The following is a 16996-nucleotide window of genomic DNA, read 5'->3' as shown; positions in this document are numbered from 1 at the left end:
GGTGAAGGTTTTCAGGATGGCTGAAGGACAAATGTAGCAACTTTTTCCCGTAATGTGTCAAGCGCCTGGTGAAGAAAAAAAATGTCCTGTAACAACAAGGATGAAGCAGGATTGCGGACCTATCATTATCACTACAGTAAATACCACTGTTCAAACTGTTTATCCATGCCACTGGGTGACACAATACACAATCCCGTCACAAGAGACAAACTTACTGGAAACTTTTCCTTCTGATTAAGATTCAGAGAATTGGACCCTTATCCACAGTAAACCTAACTCAAAAGTGAGTCTGTGTGTGTGTGTGTGGGTGTGTGCATGTGTCCTTGTCCAGCGGGCAATAAAAGTTAATCTGAGTTGGCTGGGGGTAATTAAAGTGTCTTCCTGTGTTATTGACTATCAATAGAGACAAGCCTCCTCTTTGCTCCTCTCCTCTATTCCTCCTCTCCTTCCTTTTCTCTCCTCCCAACCTGTCTGCTTCCTGCTTCTCTCTCCTCCACTCCCGTACGTCAATAGTCATTAAACGCAATCTCGTCACCCCATCACAGGCACACGCATGTTCACACAAGTGCGCGCACACACACACACACACACACACACACACCTACAGAGGTCTGATGAGGTGCTGTTGGTTCAATAGTTGATTAGTGTCTGGACTAATAGCCCGCTAGTTGACCCTCTGTCCTCTGACTTCTAATAGACAGGCCTAGTGGACTGGAAGACACAGACTGAATATAAAAACCAGGTGCATTTGTCACTTTGTGAAATGGACACAAACACTGGAGACGTTCATCACAGGCGGAGACATCCTTAACATTGTACCGGCAACTTTGTAACCTTCACTTGTGGAAGTGAAGGTGAAAAACCAGATCTAATGTGATCACAACAGAAATAATATTTCCTCTGCCACTTATGTTTTTTCCAAATAAGGAAATAAGGGAAAAGGTATCTTAGAGATTTGACACTTACAGAAGCATAACAGAATACCAGGCAAGGTGTCTCCACAATGCCTTCAGAGGTAATGTATTGACTTTGGTTGAGTATCATAAGATACTATAAGGCCCTATTTTTCTTCACGACACACAGCCGCTCTGTCACTGAGATAGACAGTCAGGCAGTCAGACACACAGACAGACAGTCGGCACTCTGTCAGTTAGACATACAGACACAGGCAAGCAGTCAGACAGTCAGTCAGTCAGTCAGTCATACTCACAGTACTATGATGTGTCGTGATCAGAGCAGGGTGCTGGCTCAGGACTTCTACAATGGAGAGAGTCGTCCTAATCAGCTCCTCGCATACTGCTGCACCTAATTGGGAATCAAATGACATTCAACTCTACTGAATTAGCCTCTCAACTCCCACTGAGCGTAAGGGGGGTCACTGGGAGTCAAATAACATCCAATTCTACTCAAATCAACCTCAGATTCATTTAAGAGTCATTCCAAATCAAAATTCTCCTGAGCAGAATGATAGTCAACCAAGATGTATTGAAGTATCTCAGTATTAGGCTGTATGTATCTGTGTCTCTCCTTACCTAGCACATTTTCATAATTTTTGTCATGATCCAAAGCTGATTTGTAAGGTGGTGAAACATTCACACACCAAGTGATTTCCATATACTAAAATAAATGTATATGGCTTTTCATGCTAACTTCAATTGACACTGTTACTCAAGTACAGTATGCTTCCTTCATTACTTTTTGTTAACCATGTAGTCCCATTGACATGTAGAATCTCCTTTTGCTGCAGAGGAAGCAGCATCATGATTCATGACACACATGAAAGTGTCAGACAAACAACATACAACATGTACAACAGCAAATCACATGAAAGGTAAGTGCAAAGTACAAATCTTGGAAATCAGAAATTCCATTAGAAATTAGAAAGTATAGTAACAGCAACTCACCCACAGCACCGGACAGATTGGTCTCACTGGACTCTATAGAGGTGATATAGTTCTGAGAGAGAGAGAGAGAGAGAGAGAGAGAGAGAGAGAGAGAGAGAGAGAGAGAGAGAGAGAGAGAGAGAGAGAGAGGGAGAGAGAGAGAGAGACTATTAACACAGAGTCCTAGAGCAAACTACAAAGAACATACAGTAGCAGCCTTTGGTCAAGAAATAGTGATGGATAATGTTTTTATTTTTTTCTCTTTCGGTATATACCGATTAATATGTGCTGTTATGTATACTAGCTACTATTTTCTGTCTGCCTGCCTGCCAAAAGCTTAAGGACCATAATGGAAAGTACTACTTTTTGTGTCATCCTGAGAGTTTTAATGCTGTATGTTTGCTGGTACGTTGTATTTTAACTTGTCAAATGCATTCTAGTTTTTAAAGTGCTGTTTGTTTGCTCTCAGTTTTAACTACCACAATCACTCTGCCAGACAGAATGATTAAAACTGTGTCCTTGTGAAAATATTATTCCATTGACTGTGGGTAATGGTTTGTGCTTATTTTTCATTGAATGCAATATGCGATGACAGCACATAAGTGCTGAGACCCACGCCCCCTATCATCATTCAAGACATGCCTGCCATTTTTTTTTTTTATGCTGGCCATCAAATCGATGTAATCTCATTTCCCAAGTTTACTTAACAGGTATCAGAAAAAAACAAACATGCATTGAAACTGCAAATTAGAGTGTAAGGAGAACTTCAAACTGTATGTGTACCATGTGCGTTTCATTTTGTATAAGCTGTGGACCAGAACTTCAGCACAATTCAGTGTTGTGAATTGTACAGTCACTTGAACAACCACTATTTCTGACAATTCCAGATGACTGTGGATCTGCAGTACTAACTACTAGCACTGTACTCACCAGCAGCACTCCAGTCTGAGCCAGGAACTCCTCTGTTACAATCTGAGACCTGAAGACCTGTGAGAGAAAAGAGTGAGAAAGACAGACAGATAGATAGAGAGGGTGATGGGAGAAGTAAGCAACACAGACACATACTGCATAGACAGAAAGACACACACAACACACACAAACACACACACACCTAGACACACACCCACACATACGGTATGTACACTCCAACTGAGGGAGCAGAAGTTAGCTAGTTCAGAGCCATCAGTATCAGCAGATGAATAGCCAGATATGTCTGTGATGAAATGTAAATCATAACTCATAATGGTGATTCATGGATGTGTACTTGACAGCCACAGAATTTAAAGATGGATAAGAGGGAATTTGGACTCTCAGTGGCTTCTGTACATCTGTATTAGTCTGTATGACTATCAGACCTGGATCAAATCATATTAGCAAATAATTTTTAGAATTATTTTTTTAACCAACCACAGTACCAAAGGGGTGGGGTTTACATCATCTCAATTAATCATCATTTAAGACGGTGTCATGTAAGCTGTCAATCCCAAAAGGTATCCTAAATACTTTCTTGTGACTGTCTTAACCTTCTGGCACATCACTGTATTGCCCTATATGTAAACCCCACCCATCTGGCACCTATGTACACTAAAACACACAAACAGGTCCATAGACCCAAGTCTCACGGCTACTGTAAAAAATACATGGATAAGTTGAATTATTCACTTTTTTATTCAACATAGTATTGGCAAATATGGAAAAATCTATGTGGATAACAGCAGACAATAATGCTACAATACATGACAAATGTATGACAAAACTATAAAGGAAAACCCCTGTTGGTCCGAGTTACCTGTGATGACAGAAGGTCCAGCACTACAGACATAGTAGGCAAAGTGTGTTTCAGCTGTCTGCTCTGGGCTGTAGATGGGTGTCGCCTCCCTACCACACCTCCCAGAGCACACAACACCTCCTCTAGAGGAGAGGAGAGGAGAGGAGAGAGTAGATGTTATGTTAAAAATGCAGTCTCAAAAAATCCTCTATTTTACCTGAAGGTCATAACTAGGGCTTGGTAGCACCGGCCGTATCACATCGGTACTACCAACTACCGAAATATGTTAAAACATTTGGTGCCAAAGTTCTGTACTTACTGTAAATGGTTAATCTTACATTGTCATTCATCCAATCTCTGTACCTGTTGTTTTACTAAATGGGTCTGGCTACATTTTACTAAAATTGACAGTGACAAGAAAATGCCTGCCAAGTCTGGCAACATCTCCAATCTAATGAATCACTTAATAGTGCACAATCTTAACTCGAGGCAAGAAAGAAAAAGGAAAAATGCAAAAAAAAAAAGCGTTTTTAAATAATGTTAAACTGCATTTTACAGATGCATACAAAATTTACTAGCTCTTGATATTCTTGAAATTGTTCTAAATGTGAAGTATTGGTGACACAGTTATAATATTTAACATTTAAGCAATTAAATAATCGAATTGAATCTGATAGTTTTGATTAAACCAAAGTGTATTATCCTTTTATATTGTAAAACTGCATTTAAAGTGAAGAAGAAGAAAAAAACACAGAAAATTTTCACACTCAAGAGTTCAAATGTTATTTCTTTCAGCTGTGGAAACTAATAGAAAAAATCACATTATAGTCCAAATCTAGCCTATTGCATTACATATTAAGGTTTTACTCAACATAGTTATCAATAAAAGCATTGTTTAAGTGCTGGTATCAAATTCATTCCAGTATGGAAAATCTTCAAACGATACCCAGCCCTCGTCACAACACATAAAACAGAATCCAAAATTTCAACTGTATGGAAAGAGGGATGGGTGGGTGGATGGGTGGGTGGAGGGAGAGAGGGTGAAGTTGTTGAGTTGATTTGCAAACAAACACATACACATTAACACACGCAAGCAAAGACATATATTATACTAAAATCACTCTAGAGCAGGATGGGTATTTTGTTTGTGTGTGTGTGTGTGTGTGTGTGTGTGTGTGTCTGTACCCAGTATCAGTGGTGCAGTGCTGGTCAGGTAAACAATCAGTAAATCCAGACACTGAGACAGGTATCCTGATTGGCTGGGGTTCTCTCTGAGGGGCGTGGCTTTGCGCAGGTCTCTCTCCAGGTACATCACCAGTCTAGACAGACAGAGACACATACACATACACAACATGATTGCAAAAAGAAAATGTTTTGGCTGTATATGTAGCGTTATTGATACATCAATATTCCAGTATGCAATAATTTTTTCACTTATTCTACAGTCTGGGCACTCTTGGCCCTCACTCTCCATATATTGGCTGCTTTTTGGTGAAATATCAATTTCAGCTTATCTTATTGTTCCATTCGTTGCTCAACATAAAAGCATCAACAACATGGCTAAATTGTAAATGTTGATGGCATGTAGAAATATAAAAATACGGTTTGAGTGGATAATCTAGAGAAGGTAGAGAGGAGAAAAAGAAGAAGAAAGAAGAAAAAAGAAAGAAGCAGGAAGATGGGCCAAGAAAGAGAGAGACGTTTTTATTCCTCCCAGAGTGTGTGTATTGAACAGTAATCAATAATATTCTATTCACAAATTCAGAGCAGAGCGGAAAGGTTACCACTGCTAACTGATACTCATTACTGACACAAACACACCCACGCTTACACACACACACACACACACACACACACACACACACACACACACACACACACACACACACACACACACACACGCAAAAGCACTCAAATACACACACAAAAACAAATGCGGGAGATTGAGAGGGGTCATATTAGTTAATTGATTCCAAGCATCAGGGTGGTGGTGGTGCTGGAGGGGGGAGGGGGGAAGGGCTATGATTTAAATTATTTTCCTCATATTGCTGCATGAAAGATTAGTAGCCAGGGTTTAAACAGGGATATGAAATCCAGCACATCCATTGTTACTATATTAGGGGTCCAGTGAATATCAGGGGAGCTCTCACTGTAATTGCTGGATTTCCGATTATTAATAGGGGTTCACTGCAAAGCAGCGGTACTGTAATGTAATTGCTGGGAGTATGATTATTATTAGGGCATGCATAACCCAGCCACAAAAACACCACATCTTGGCCATTAGTATGAGGTATAATGAGTTTGCAAATTTAAACCTCCAGCCTGGCCATCCTGTGTGACTGAGAGACCAGCAACTTATAACGGTATATAGCTGTATCTTCTCACGGTGAACACATTTTAGAATGCGACCTATAAGGTTCACATGCAATTATTTATTTTTTATTCCTCAAAAGACATATAAACCAATTACACCAAATTAGTATGTAAAGTCATGGGACAGGCCAAGTTTCTGAAAAGCTAACATAGGTTGAAAATATGAATAAATCGATTTCAGAATTTTGTATTAAAGGTTGACTGTCAATTTATGTTTGAAGAAAATGTCATGAAAGACAGACAAATTAAAGAGGTTTAAATTTTGGCCACCATTTTAAATTTCTCTAACAAACCCTAACTTAGTTTCTGAAATGTGTAGATTGGTCAAGATATGACAAAAATATGAATTAAGTAATATTTCATTCTTGGTATGTAAATATCAATCAGTTGTCAATTCACTGTTGAATGGCATGTCAATGTCAATGCCAGAGTTACGAATGTAAATATGTTTCTATGAATTGTGGATGTCCACCAGAGGCAGTGTTTAAGACTGGATAATATCGTCCCGTGCACGCATAGGTTGAGAAATTATATTTCAAGCCTGACAGCTGTAGAAGAACGAAATAGAACAAGAAGTATGCTGATTTTTTAACCACTTGTCCTCTGAATATATTTTACTATTCCTTGTTTTTATGCCATTTTATACAGCACTTTGTACATTTCTTTTATGTAAGTGCTGTATAAATAAAATGTATCATTATTATTATTATTATTATTATTAGATGTAGAATCTGTGATATGGGGTCAATCACATGACACAGCTTGTTCTGAAACGGGGAGATTGTTTTTCTATAGTACCAAACTCAAAATTATTATCATATCATTATTGTTATTATCAAGGAAAATTCCAGCATTTTGCTCATTACATTGTTGTAGACGGTTTGATTGTTGCTTTTATCATGTTCTAAGATATTTGCTATTTTTCCCTCATCTTAGTTGTTTTTCAAAGTAAATATTTTGAGACAAACGCTGTCTAAATATTACAAGGTACTCCTAGTAAAGAAGAGGGCAGAAATTTGAAGCCATAATTGTGTAAAATCTAGCTTTAATTTCCATTTAATTTTACAGATTATAGTTGGCAGAAGTGTCATTTGCAAGCAGAAAACAGAAGTAAGATGCCTATTTCTGTCTCGGCTCTCGCAATGTTGTTTGATATTAATGCGCGCATTAATATGAACGGAACTTCTTTTAAATAGAAAGGTTTATAGCCTGCTATTCGCTATCTGATGCAACTTTGCAAAACATGACTGCCGGCTTCTCATTCATACTGATGGATTACCTTTATTCTATGGGAGATTGACAAAGTACTCACACACGACTGACCTACAAGTGGCTTGCGATGTGTGTGTGTGTGTGTGTGTGTATGTGTGTGTGTGTCTGTTGAAAGTCTTCACTCCCCACTCCCACTGGCAATCTTGACACTTCCTCAGCGAGGACTACGCAAGTTTATCTCACACAGACACACACGTGTGTGTGTATATATATATATATATATGTTCACACGCCACTGAGGAGCTAATTAAACACAACGTGCTTGGGTGAGAGACGGACTGAAGGAAAGACGTGTGTTTGTGTGATTGCGTCAGGCAGAGTGCTCACAGGGAGAGAGACTGCCAGGTCAACGCTGACAGCTCTAACACAGTGAGCAGAGTGAGAGAGAGAGAGAGAGAGAGAGAGAGAGAGAGAGAGCAAGAGCAAGAAGTTGAAGAGAGAGTGAGAAACAAATACACCTTTTTCTGTTTAGGGGTCATATGGGGATGACAGTTACAGTCAAAATTCCAGGAAATCATCAATTTTCCATATCCAAATCTGTGAATGCAAAGCCATTACATTAAAAGATCCAGCACACATGATGCACTAGTTTAAGAAAATCCGAGAGGTGGTGAAGTGATCGCACTGCTGTCGCCATTTCCTTTAAACTTGTTTGTGTAAACCCATTCAGTCATTTAATATGTTGTATTAGGTGGCAAAATATCGAATGGGACTGATGCTGCAGTAAGAGAGCTCCTCAGCATCTGGGCAGAAGAGGAAATTTGTCAGCAGCAGCCAGGACAGTTGAAGAGTGTGGTTATTTATGTAAACAAAGGTAATAAGAAGCCATGTATTCTGTCAGATGGAAACCTTCTAAACTTTCTGAAAAACTTCTACATATTCAGTGAACAAAAAAACAAAACAAAACGGAAAACGGAAATCATTGGTTGTGTGAACAGGCCTGAGTCTAACTAACCCTAATCCTATCCTTTAATGGAAAAATTATATCTGTCAATGTTATGCATTACGCATGTGTAAAAGGTCAGAGAGATAACTGAGGAGAAGAGATTTAGAGAAAAAAGAGAGGAGGAGGCAAGAGAAAGACATGTCAATGAAAAATAAAATTGTTAATATAAAAATGAGTCAGAAAGAGGAGGAGACAGAAAGGTAGAGAGACAGAGACAAAGAGAGGGCAGGACAACAGGGAGAACAGGGAGAGAGAGATAGAGAGGAAAGAGAAGAGAGATAAAAGGGGGAGAGAGAGAGGGAGAGGTGGACTAACAGTTATAAAGAGCCATGTGTCAATAAACTAGGGCAGCTTGCTCAATTTGAAATACCAACTGGTCATAAATTAGCAGGGGAGCGGGGCATTCATATATGGATTTGAATATGCATCTGATCATATATGCATATCCGCAGCTGCTGTGAGAGTTCATGCCGGGGTGAAACACAGTACAAGTAGCTAATGAACCCCCCAAGTTACAGTAAAAACTTACTGTAAAGTTACAACACATATTGAATACCCTGGGTATAGCATACATTTGTCTATTTACAGTATATCACATTATCATTTCCACAACTGCTAGGCTAGTTAACGCTAAGGTCACACAGAGTACAACTGCCTAATGAACAACACTAAGATGCTGCAAAAACTTGCTGCGCAAACAGTGACAGTATATTCCTCTCTCCAGTCTCCTACTGGAGTCCACAAACAGATGTTGTTCAGAATGCTAAACTGCATTGTCAAGGTTAATGGGGAATTCCACCCAAAAACAGGATTCCCACAGGTTATTCCTATGCTAGGGGAAGGTATACAGTATTTTGGGGTAATGGAATAATTATCATAGCAGGAGCATACAACTAGTTTACTGCAAAAATGTACAACAGTTACAACACGGTTCCTACAGAATACTCTGGTTATTTGGCAAGTGTAATGGGTGCACAAGGAATCTGACCTGGTTAATTGACATAGTACAAGACAGGTGCAGGACAAAATGTAACAGGACCTCATATTATGTACTGTATGGCAGTGGAATAAACATAAACACAATGCAACGTACACATTCAAAGCACAAGAATTGTTCCAGCGTAGCAGCATTGGCATCATCACATATCATGTCTAATTATACTGCAGTTATAGTAAATGAGAAAATGTCTTTACTATATGGATGCAACAGTGATGCAATAGTCTTGTTTGGGCCTCATACCATCATCAGCATCCAAGTCCCCAAAATCACAGTAAAGAATGTTTTCAAGGGTATTAGGGCTTTTAAACAACAGTTACCAATGGCCGTGTACTGTCTGAAAAGTAGGAGTGGACAAATATAGGATTAAAAAATTAGAGAAAACAAGAATGATCATTAACTACCTCCCTGGTTACTACAAGTGTTGGCACAGCAATCAATAACACAGCTAGCCAGTTGGAATGAGTCTTTGACCAACTGCATTGCTTGGCTGAAACTACATGTTCTATAATATACACTAATTTCCTATCCAGAGCAGTTGCTGTGGTAGCTGCTGCTAGAGTCACAGCTGAGAGTATAATGTCTGTCTAACGAACAACATTGAGTTCCAGCAAAACCTGCAGCAGAAACCTGGAGTTGCTCCATCACACTGTATACTGATGAGGGAATTTAGTTTGGCTAAGCTACTGTATAGCTGGGTATGAGAGCAGACTCAGAGAGCTATGGCTAAATAATTAAAGGGGAATTCCACCCTAAAACATAATTCACATACGTTACTACTAGTGAACATGAACAACTCTCTTCCAGAGCAACTAATTAGCCAGTGGACTGTCAAAACTAACTGGAGTTACTCCACCACACTGTGTATTTATGAGGAAGCTTCACTGGTCCAATTCTCAGGGCAGTAGTTAGTAGAGGGGTGCTGAGTGATATGTGGTAATGATCAAAGTTAAACGGACCTCGAAGCACTTTAAAGCAGGATCCACATGTTATTCCTGTGTTAGGAGAAGGTGCTGGGTTCGCAAAGAGTGTAACTGTCTAATGAACAGAGCTAAGTTACAGTTGAAACCTACAGCGTGCAGTTCCTCTAGAATACCCAGGGCAGACCATCCATTGATCTCCCTCTATTCTATCAGATCTGGTTTATTATCCTTTCCAGAGCTGCTGCTGTGCTAGTTAGCACTTAGGTCACAGAGAGTGTTGCTCTCTACTGAAGAGCCCAAAGTTACATCAAAACCTCAGTGTCTGAACCAAAGCCTCACAACTTTATGAAGGAACTTAGTTGGTCTCAGAGCAGTTGGTTAGGCGAGGTTGTAGAGTGCAACAGTATAATTATCATGATGTTAAGATTCTCTTGTAAAATGTTAGTCTTTCAGATGAAGACCCATACATGCCAAGTAATTACATTAACTTTTTTCATTTTTTTAATGTGGGATGGATAGCTAGCCAGCCTATCAGACTTGGTCACACATCAGTAGATTTTCATAGTGATGAGCTACAAAGCATGAGGTGTGCTAGGTTGCTAGGTGCTGCTCAGAGTTAGTCAAATTAGAAGTGATGTGTTTTAAATATGAAATCTAGCTGGGAGCAAAATATAAACTCATGCATATGCATTATTTATTACAGTAAAATAAGTTTTATTTAGCAAAATAAAACCCACTAAGAAACAGAATTCACTCCAATGTGTTATGCCAGCAAGTGGCAAACCCTTGGTAATTAGTTAGAAGGGATTATTCAGAGTGCTACAGAATATTTGCCACAGTGAACATGAATAGGAGTAATGTCGGGGCCTGTATTTATTTATAAAAATGATTGTATATGCTCTGGTGAAGAGCTACTGGGCTGAGAGCTCAGCATTAACATTAACAGTGAAGTTACACAGCCAAATGTCAATTATAACAATCCAATATTAAACAGTTGTTTAGTGTAATTAGTGTAATAATTAAACTCATTGCCTGTCATTTATGGTGCTACTTAGTTATTACTGAGCCTTGTTTGCATGTGTGTATGTGCGTGTATGTGTGTATATACAGTACCTGTGTTGACAACAGTATAGCAGTGTGTGTGTGTTGTCCTGTATCAATAGCAGTAGCAGTAGTAACGCTTTGGCTCTGGTTACTGTAGATGGACTCTCTAGACAACGCAGGATCTTCAACACCAAATCCTGGAACACACACACACACACACACACAAACACACACATAGAAAAATGAATGGATAGTCTTCCAGAGACTGGTTGAGCGAGTTTCTTTTGGTTCTGCTTTGCAATTCAGATGCATCTCAATTGTAAGTGGTTATATTTTCACACAAAATAGCAACACCTGCTCAAGGATAACTAACAAATGTTTAAAGGGATAGTTCCTATTTTTCCTACTTACCTGGAGTCAGGTGAACTTGTCGATGTCTTTTTTATGCCTCTGCATGCAGTTTGAAGGAATGGGAACGGTTAGCTTAGCTCAGTTGCTGGAAGTCTAGGGGATCAAGTAGCAGCTCCTCTCAAAAGTAGGGAATAGACCTTTTAACTTGTCCAAAGAAGGATGGCTAGACTAACAAAGCTATACATTGTAACTGATGTATTTATAAAGTCGTTAATTCAACTGATAATAAAGAAATTAGATTATATCATTTCCCTATCAACTTTCTTATTCCCAGCCAACTTATTTTATGGTACATTCAAGACAACTGGGAGACTTCCTACTTCCAAATAGGAAAAATCCATTTGAACGGCCCTCCAACTCTATACTCAATACTTTGATGGTTCCCACCTCAACCACTTGAAAGCTCTGAGGTGGGAAGTAAGAAATTCCAAGTGGGAGGTTTCCCAGTTCCCAGTTGTCTTGAAAGTACCATTAAGTTTTGCCTCCGCTCTCTTCTTGCAAGAGCACAGTTCAGTAGACTCAAAACTTTCAGAAGCTATTTAGCTAGCCACATAGCCATCGGTCTTTGCAATCGAAAGCTACCACAGGCTAATCATGTTGGACTTTGAGGAAGCCATATTTATTTGAGCCAGAATATACTGAGCAGGTGTATTTTCCTACTTTTGAGAGGAGCTGCTACTTGATCCCCTAGACTTCCAGCAATTTAGCTAAACTAACCGTTCCAATCCTTCAAACTGCAGGCAGAGACATACCAATGGCATTCACAAGTTTGTCTGATTCTGTGTAAGTAGGAAAAGTATCCCCCCCAGTATCCCCCCCAAACCAAACTATCTCTTTAAGTGGTAACATCCCAACTGGGTGGGTTTTGCACAGCAATAGGGATTCAAGACTCTCTGAGATACAACATTGTTTAGGGACAAACATCAGAAACCCTTGGAAAGGGAAATATATTATTACTACTTATTCAAATAACTTGTGCACAGAAATATGACAGAATATTAAATTTCCCATTTTCCTTTAGGTGCTCAGGAAAAGCATATTTAAATTTTCTGAAATTAAGTCAAATACCAGACGAAAACTTAATCAGTCCAGACCCCCCCCCCCCATCCTCACCACGCAAAACGCACGCACACACACACACACACACCATTATGCCTACAGCTACTTTAGACATCCACTCACTCAGCATAAAGTCAACGGCAGTAACTGGTTTGAAAATTGTTGACTGGCCAACATTCATTACCATTATTATTATCACTAACACCATACACTACTGGCTCTGAGCGTGTGAGTGTATGGGTGTGTGTGCATGCGCGCGTAAGTGCATGCATGCGTGTGTATGCACCGACACACCAAGTTAATTAATTTCAAAGCCTGGTAGTGTGTGCCTAGCTGATAAGTCCCTCCCCACTACCCATAATGCTTTGCTCCAGTAGACGGCTGCAATGCGTTCATTCAGCCAATTAGCCCAGATACTGACACACTCCACAAATTAGCGGCTGTGCAAAAACACACGCGCGCACGTGCACACACACACACACACACACACACACGCACACACATACGCACGCACACACACACACACACACAGTTCTGGGTAAACAAACTCTTGGACTGTCTGTCTTTGTGCCAGGGGAGAGAGAGAGGGGGAGGGAGGGGGGTGAATGCATATCAGTGTATAATTAGAGCAGAGTTGAAGTACTAAGTTTGTATTCTGGTGTTAAATTGGAAATGCTCAATGCAAATAAATTCAGTTCAGAGTCAATTACCAATGCTAGACTCCAAGTTAAAAACCTTCAAATCAATTTCAGCCTCTCTGCCTTACCAAGATTAGCACTTCACATACACACTAGATGGGTTGTCTTATTAAACATTAAATGAGTCATTCCTGACAAATTAGTCCATCCACAGTTCAGCATTAGTTCATGAACTGTAGGGGAAAAGGGGAGAGCGAGGGAGAGAGAGAGAGAGAGAGAGAGAGAGAGAGAGAGAGAGAGAGAGAGAGAGAGCAGTAAGAGTTCCTTAAGGTTGTTGTGATATCTTGGAGCACCTTCAACTCTCTGTCCTTGAGTCAAAACCACTCCATTACTGATGTCACCACCTAAACCTCTCTGAACCCCCCAGCCCCCACTACTGATGTTAGTGCCTTCTCCCCCACCCCCCGAAAACAAAAAAAAAAAAAAAAAATGTGAGCAAAATAAGGCAGTGGGTGGCATAGAGAGGGGAGGGAGGCAAGGAAAAACAAGGATTTTCCTATGGGGACCAATACAGTATTACATTATTATATTGTGTGTGTATGTATGTGTGTGTGTGTGTGTGTGTGTGTCCACAAACCCTGTTCTGTGCAATGCGGTGTGTGTGAGCGCGTGCGCCGAGTAGCGCGGTGGCCATGACAGTGAGCAGGTGCTGCTGTACTCTGACCCCTGCTCCACCCACGCCCTCCAAGATGGCCGCCGGGCCACAGCTATCAATCACTGCCAAGAACACTGCTGGGACAGCCCGGGTTAGTCTGGACAGAGACTGATAGACAGAATATATGTGTGAAAAAAACAAGAGAGAGAGAGAAAGGGGATTTAAGGTGAACTCAGTAAGGGATCATAGATCATAATCTGGCGCTGGGGGAGTCAAGAATTCAAACGCAGCATGTGGATTCCCAATTAATCCCTTCTATATCTCATGTAAAGACTGCAGTAGTATATACTGTAGATACATGCAGTCCATCTGGGTACCTTTTGGGTATAGCATAGCATAGGCATAGACATCATAACAGGCAAAAAAGATGTTCAAATTTTTTTTTCACTGACAATCTAGAAATACAAGGTGTGCATAGGAATCTCTGAATGGGGGACGGGTGTGTACCCTGCAAGCATGTTTTCCCACTTAGCCCCACCTCTCTGTGTGGATCTGTGCTACACTAAAAACATAGAAGTGTTCGAGCATTTGAACTTGTTTAAACTTGCCTGAAACCAAAGTTAGGTTTCCTGCAGACTTTGCTTTATGCTCATGATTATTCAGAAGTAACAGAAATAGAGTTTCTAAGTGGTATTTATGATTTGTTTGTATGACCTTATAGAGATGGTAGTGTGTGCATGCGTGTATAGTTACAGAGATTGTTTTGTGTGTGTGTGTGTGTTAATGCATGTAACCTTACAGAGATGGCAGTGACTCTGACAGCCTCCACAGTGGAGTGAGTGAACAGGTACCAGAGGGCGGGGCCTATCTCTGTGGTGACCAGGCTGTGGGAGGGGCCACAGACAGTGGTGGAGATGTTCTCTATGGCTTTAGCAGCCATGTGCTGAACTACGGGATCATCCTACAAGACAGACAGACATGTGCACACATGCACACAGACAGACAAAAAAAAATATGAACACACAGATGCAGAGGTATGAATTCAAATATACAGTGAAAAGCCAACATTTCTGTATTACTACAGTATGTGCTGAGAAACATGCTGAAAGCGGCCAAAGAACCAATACAAATACTGAGCATTAGATTAGCCCAGTAGTGTGTGTCTTCCTGTTTATATACATGTTACAGTATATATAGGTTTGTATTTAAACCTGTGTGTGTGTGTGTGTGTGTGTGTGTGTGTGTGTGTGTGTGTGTGCACGTCCTAATGACAGAGTACATCCTAGTGCTGTTGCCCAAAATGTTTTTTTTTTTTTCTGTATAAAATGCAATACAGCCACTGTGTTCAAGTCATTCTCTTTTTCATTTGACATTCCAAACTCAAACTCGATTATTGTAAAATGTCTCCATACAGCAAGAGGCAGAGATGAACAAAGAGCTAACACAATCACAAACTGACAATTAGATTAGCTCAACATCACTTCAATACAAGAAACAGAGAAAGGTTTGCACTGTGTGTGTGTGTGTGTAGGTCTGCATGTGTACAGCGTGTGTGTATACTGTATGTGCCTACACACCTTTGCCTGTGTGTGTGTACGTGCACATGCGCGCGTGTGCGTATTTGATGCAGAGAATAGTTGTTTGTGTTCAGAGAATGGGGCCAGGCTAATGAAATCTCTGTGGCTGAGGAAATGAGTTTTTTTTCCAGGAAAGTCATTGTGGAGAGAGACAGGAAGTAGAACAGAAGTGATTGACTCTGTCAGGTTAGTATTGTGGTTTCACCGCCTTGCATCACTGAGACACTACTCTCCCTAGATAGCAGACACAATAGAGCCTATTCATGAAGCACAAAGTTAACTGCATTCTGTTCAACAAAATGTACACGTTCGTAATTACAGCTGTTTCATAAATTTACCGTGCCGATGGCTGCCGTTATGCTATTCTGAACAGTGGTGACAGACAATGAAATTATTATGCTACTTAAGTGTATTTATACTGTACTGCTTGTTCACGTCTGTATGTGCAAGTGCAGTGGACCACATTCAACACATGACAGTGTCAAAGAAAGCAAAAATCTATCGACCTATAAATCTATCAATCAATCAATCAATCAATCAATCAATCAATCAATCAATCAATCAATCAATCAATCTATCAATCTATCTATCTATCTCCCTCCTTTCCTCCCTCCTTGCTTACTTCATGTTGAGCATGTATTTCAGAAATGGCAGTAATATTCTCATCTGACAAATGTGTGGGTATAACAGGTTTTATTTTTTACATTGCAGTCTGCTTTCATGATTTGTTTTCCAAATTTGCAAATAACCAAAGGGGTGGTGGCAGCAAAAAAACAGATTAAAAAAACAAACAAAAACAGAAATGGTACAAAGGACCAGGTAATCCACTTTTATGAATTAGAAAACCATTGTGGATGCAGCTCCTAAGTCACGCTACCACTACCAGAGAGTTTTATGAATAAGTCCTTAGGGCAGGTTAGGGAAATGGGAGGCTGCTCAGGGAGACGCACCCCCGTACCTCCAGGCCATGGTCCAGCCCCGCATGCCGGCCCAGGCTCTGCCTTCTGCCACTACCGGACGCTTGGGTCTCTTTTTTTGCCTGCGGCAACCTGGTCAGCGCTCCACTCGGACGCAACTCTGCTCCCTCTGGGCTCCCTAATGGTGCAATGACCTTCCCGCTCCAGTCAGAACAGCAGAGTCACTCTTCATCTTCCAGTGTAGGAAAACTCATTGATTCTTGAGAGGTAATTGTGAGTTTGGGTAGTAAAGCCAGCTTGCTTATTATTCATTCCAAATTTTCACTTACATGTTAATGTTTAATGTTTGCCAAAAGTACATCAGAATACACATACGGACTATGTAGTCACTGGACAACATATTGGCACTGTCCTGCAGAAACCTTATAGGTTAAAAAAAAGTAAACTTTTCAAGCAGTGACAAAAATCTTGATTTTCTCATGGACACCTGTCTACTTTTGACATTTAACAATGCATCAATGGCTTGGCTTTGT

The 16996-nt window shown here is 40.3% G+C and overlaps 1 protein-coding gene across 1 annotated transcript in view; it reads right to left on the bottom strand.

The window, feature by feature from the left end:
• ulk4 (unc-51 like kinase 4) overlaps nt 1–16996 on the bottom strand; it is a 92500-nt gene that overhangs the window by 43664 nt on the left and 31840 nt on the right. Inside the window, exons 20-27 of the mRNA XM_071541182.1 lie at nt 14769–14930; nt 13952–14137; nt 11276–11403; nt 4837–4970; nt 3673–3794; nt 2814–2870; nt 1905–1956; nt 1211–1305 (exon numbers count right to left, since the gene is read on the bottom strand). Coding sequence (XP_071397283.1) covers nt 1211–1305; nt 1905–1956; nt 2814–2870; nt 3673–3794; nt 4837–4970; nt 11276–11403; nt 13952–14137; nt 14769–14930 — 936 coding nt within the window. The remainder of the gene's footprint in view (nt 1–1210; nt 1306–1904; nt 1957–2813; nt 2871–3672; nt 3795–4836; nt 4971–11275; nt 11404–13951; nt 14138–14768; nt 14931–16996) is intronic.

The sequence above is a fragment of the Centroberyx affinis genome, unplaced genomic scaffold, assembly GCF_046629955.1.
Source record: "Centroberyx affinis isolate AG114_WGS23_722 - 3 ecotype Tasmania unplaced genomic scaffold, CSIRO-AGI_Caff_v1 ptg003815l_1, whole genome shotgun sequence".
In the NCBI taxonomy this organism is placed as follows: Eukaryota; Metazoa; Chordata; class Actinopteri; order Beryciformes; family Berycidae; genus Centroberyx; species Centroberyx affinis.
This window is presented reverse-complemented; position numbering and strand designations above follow the sequence as displayed.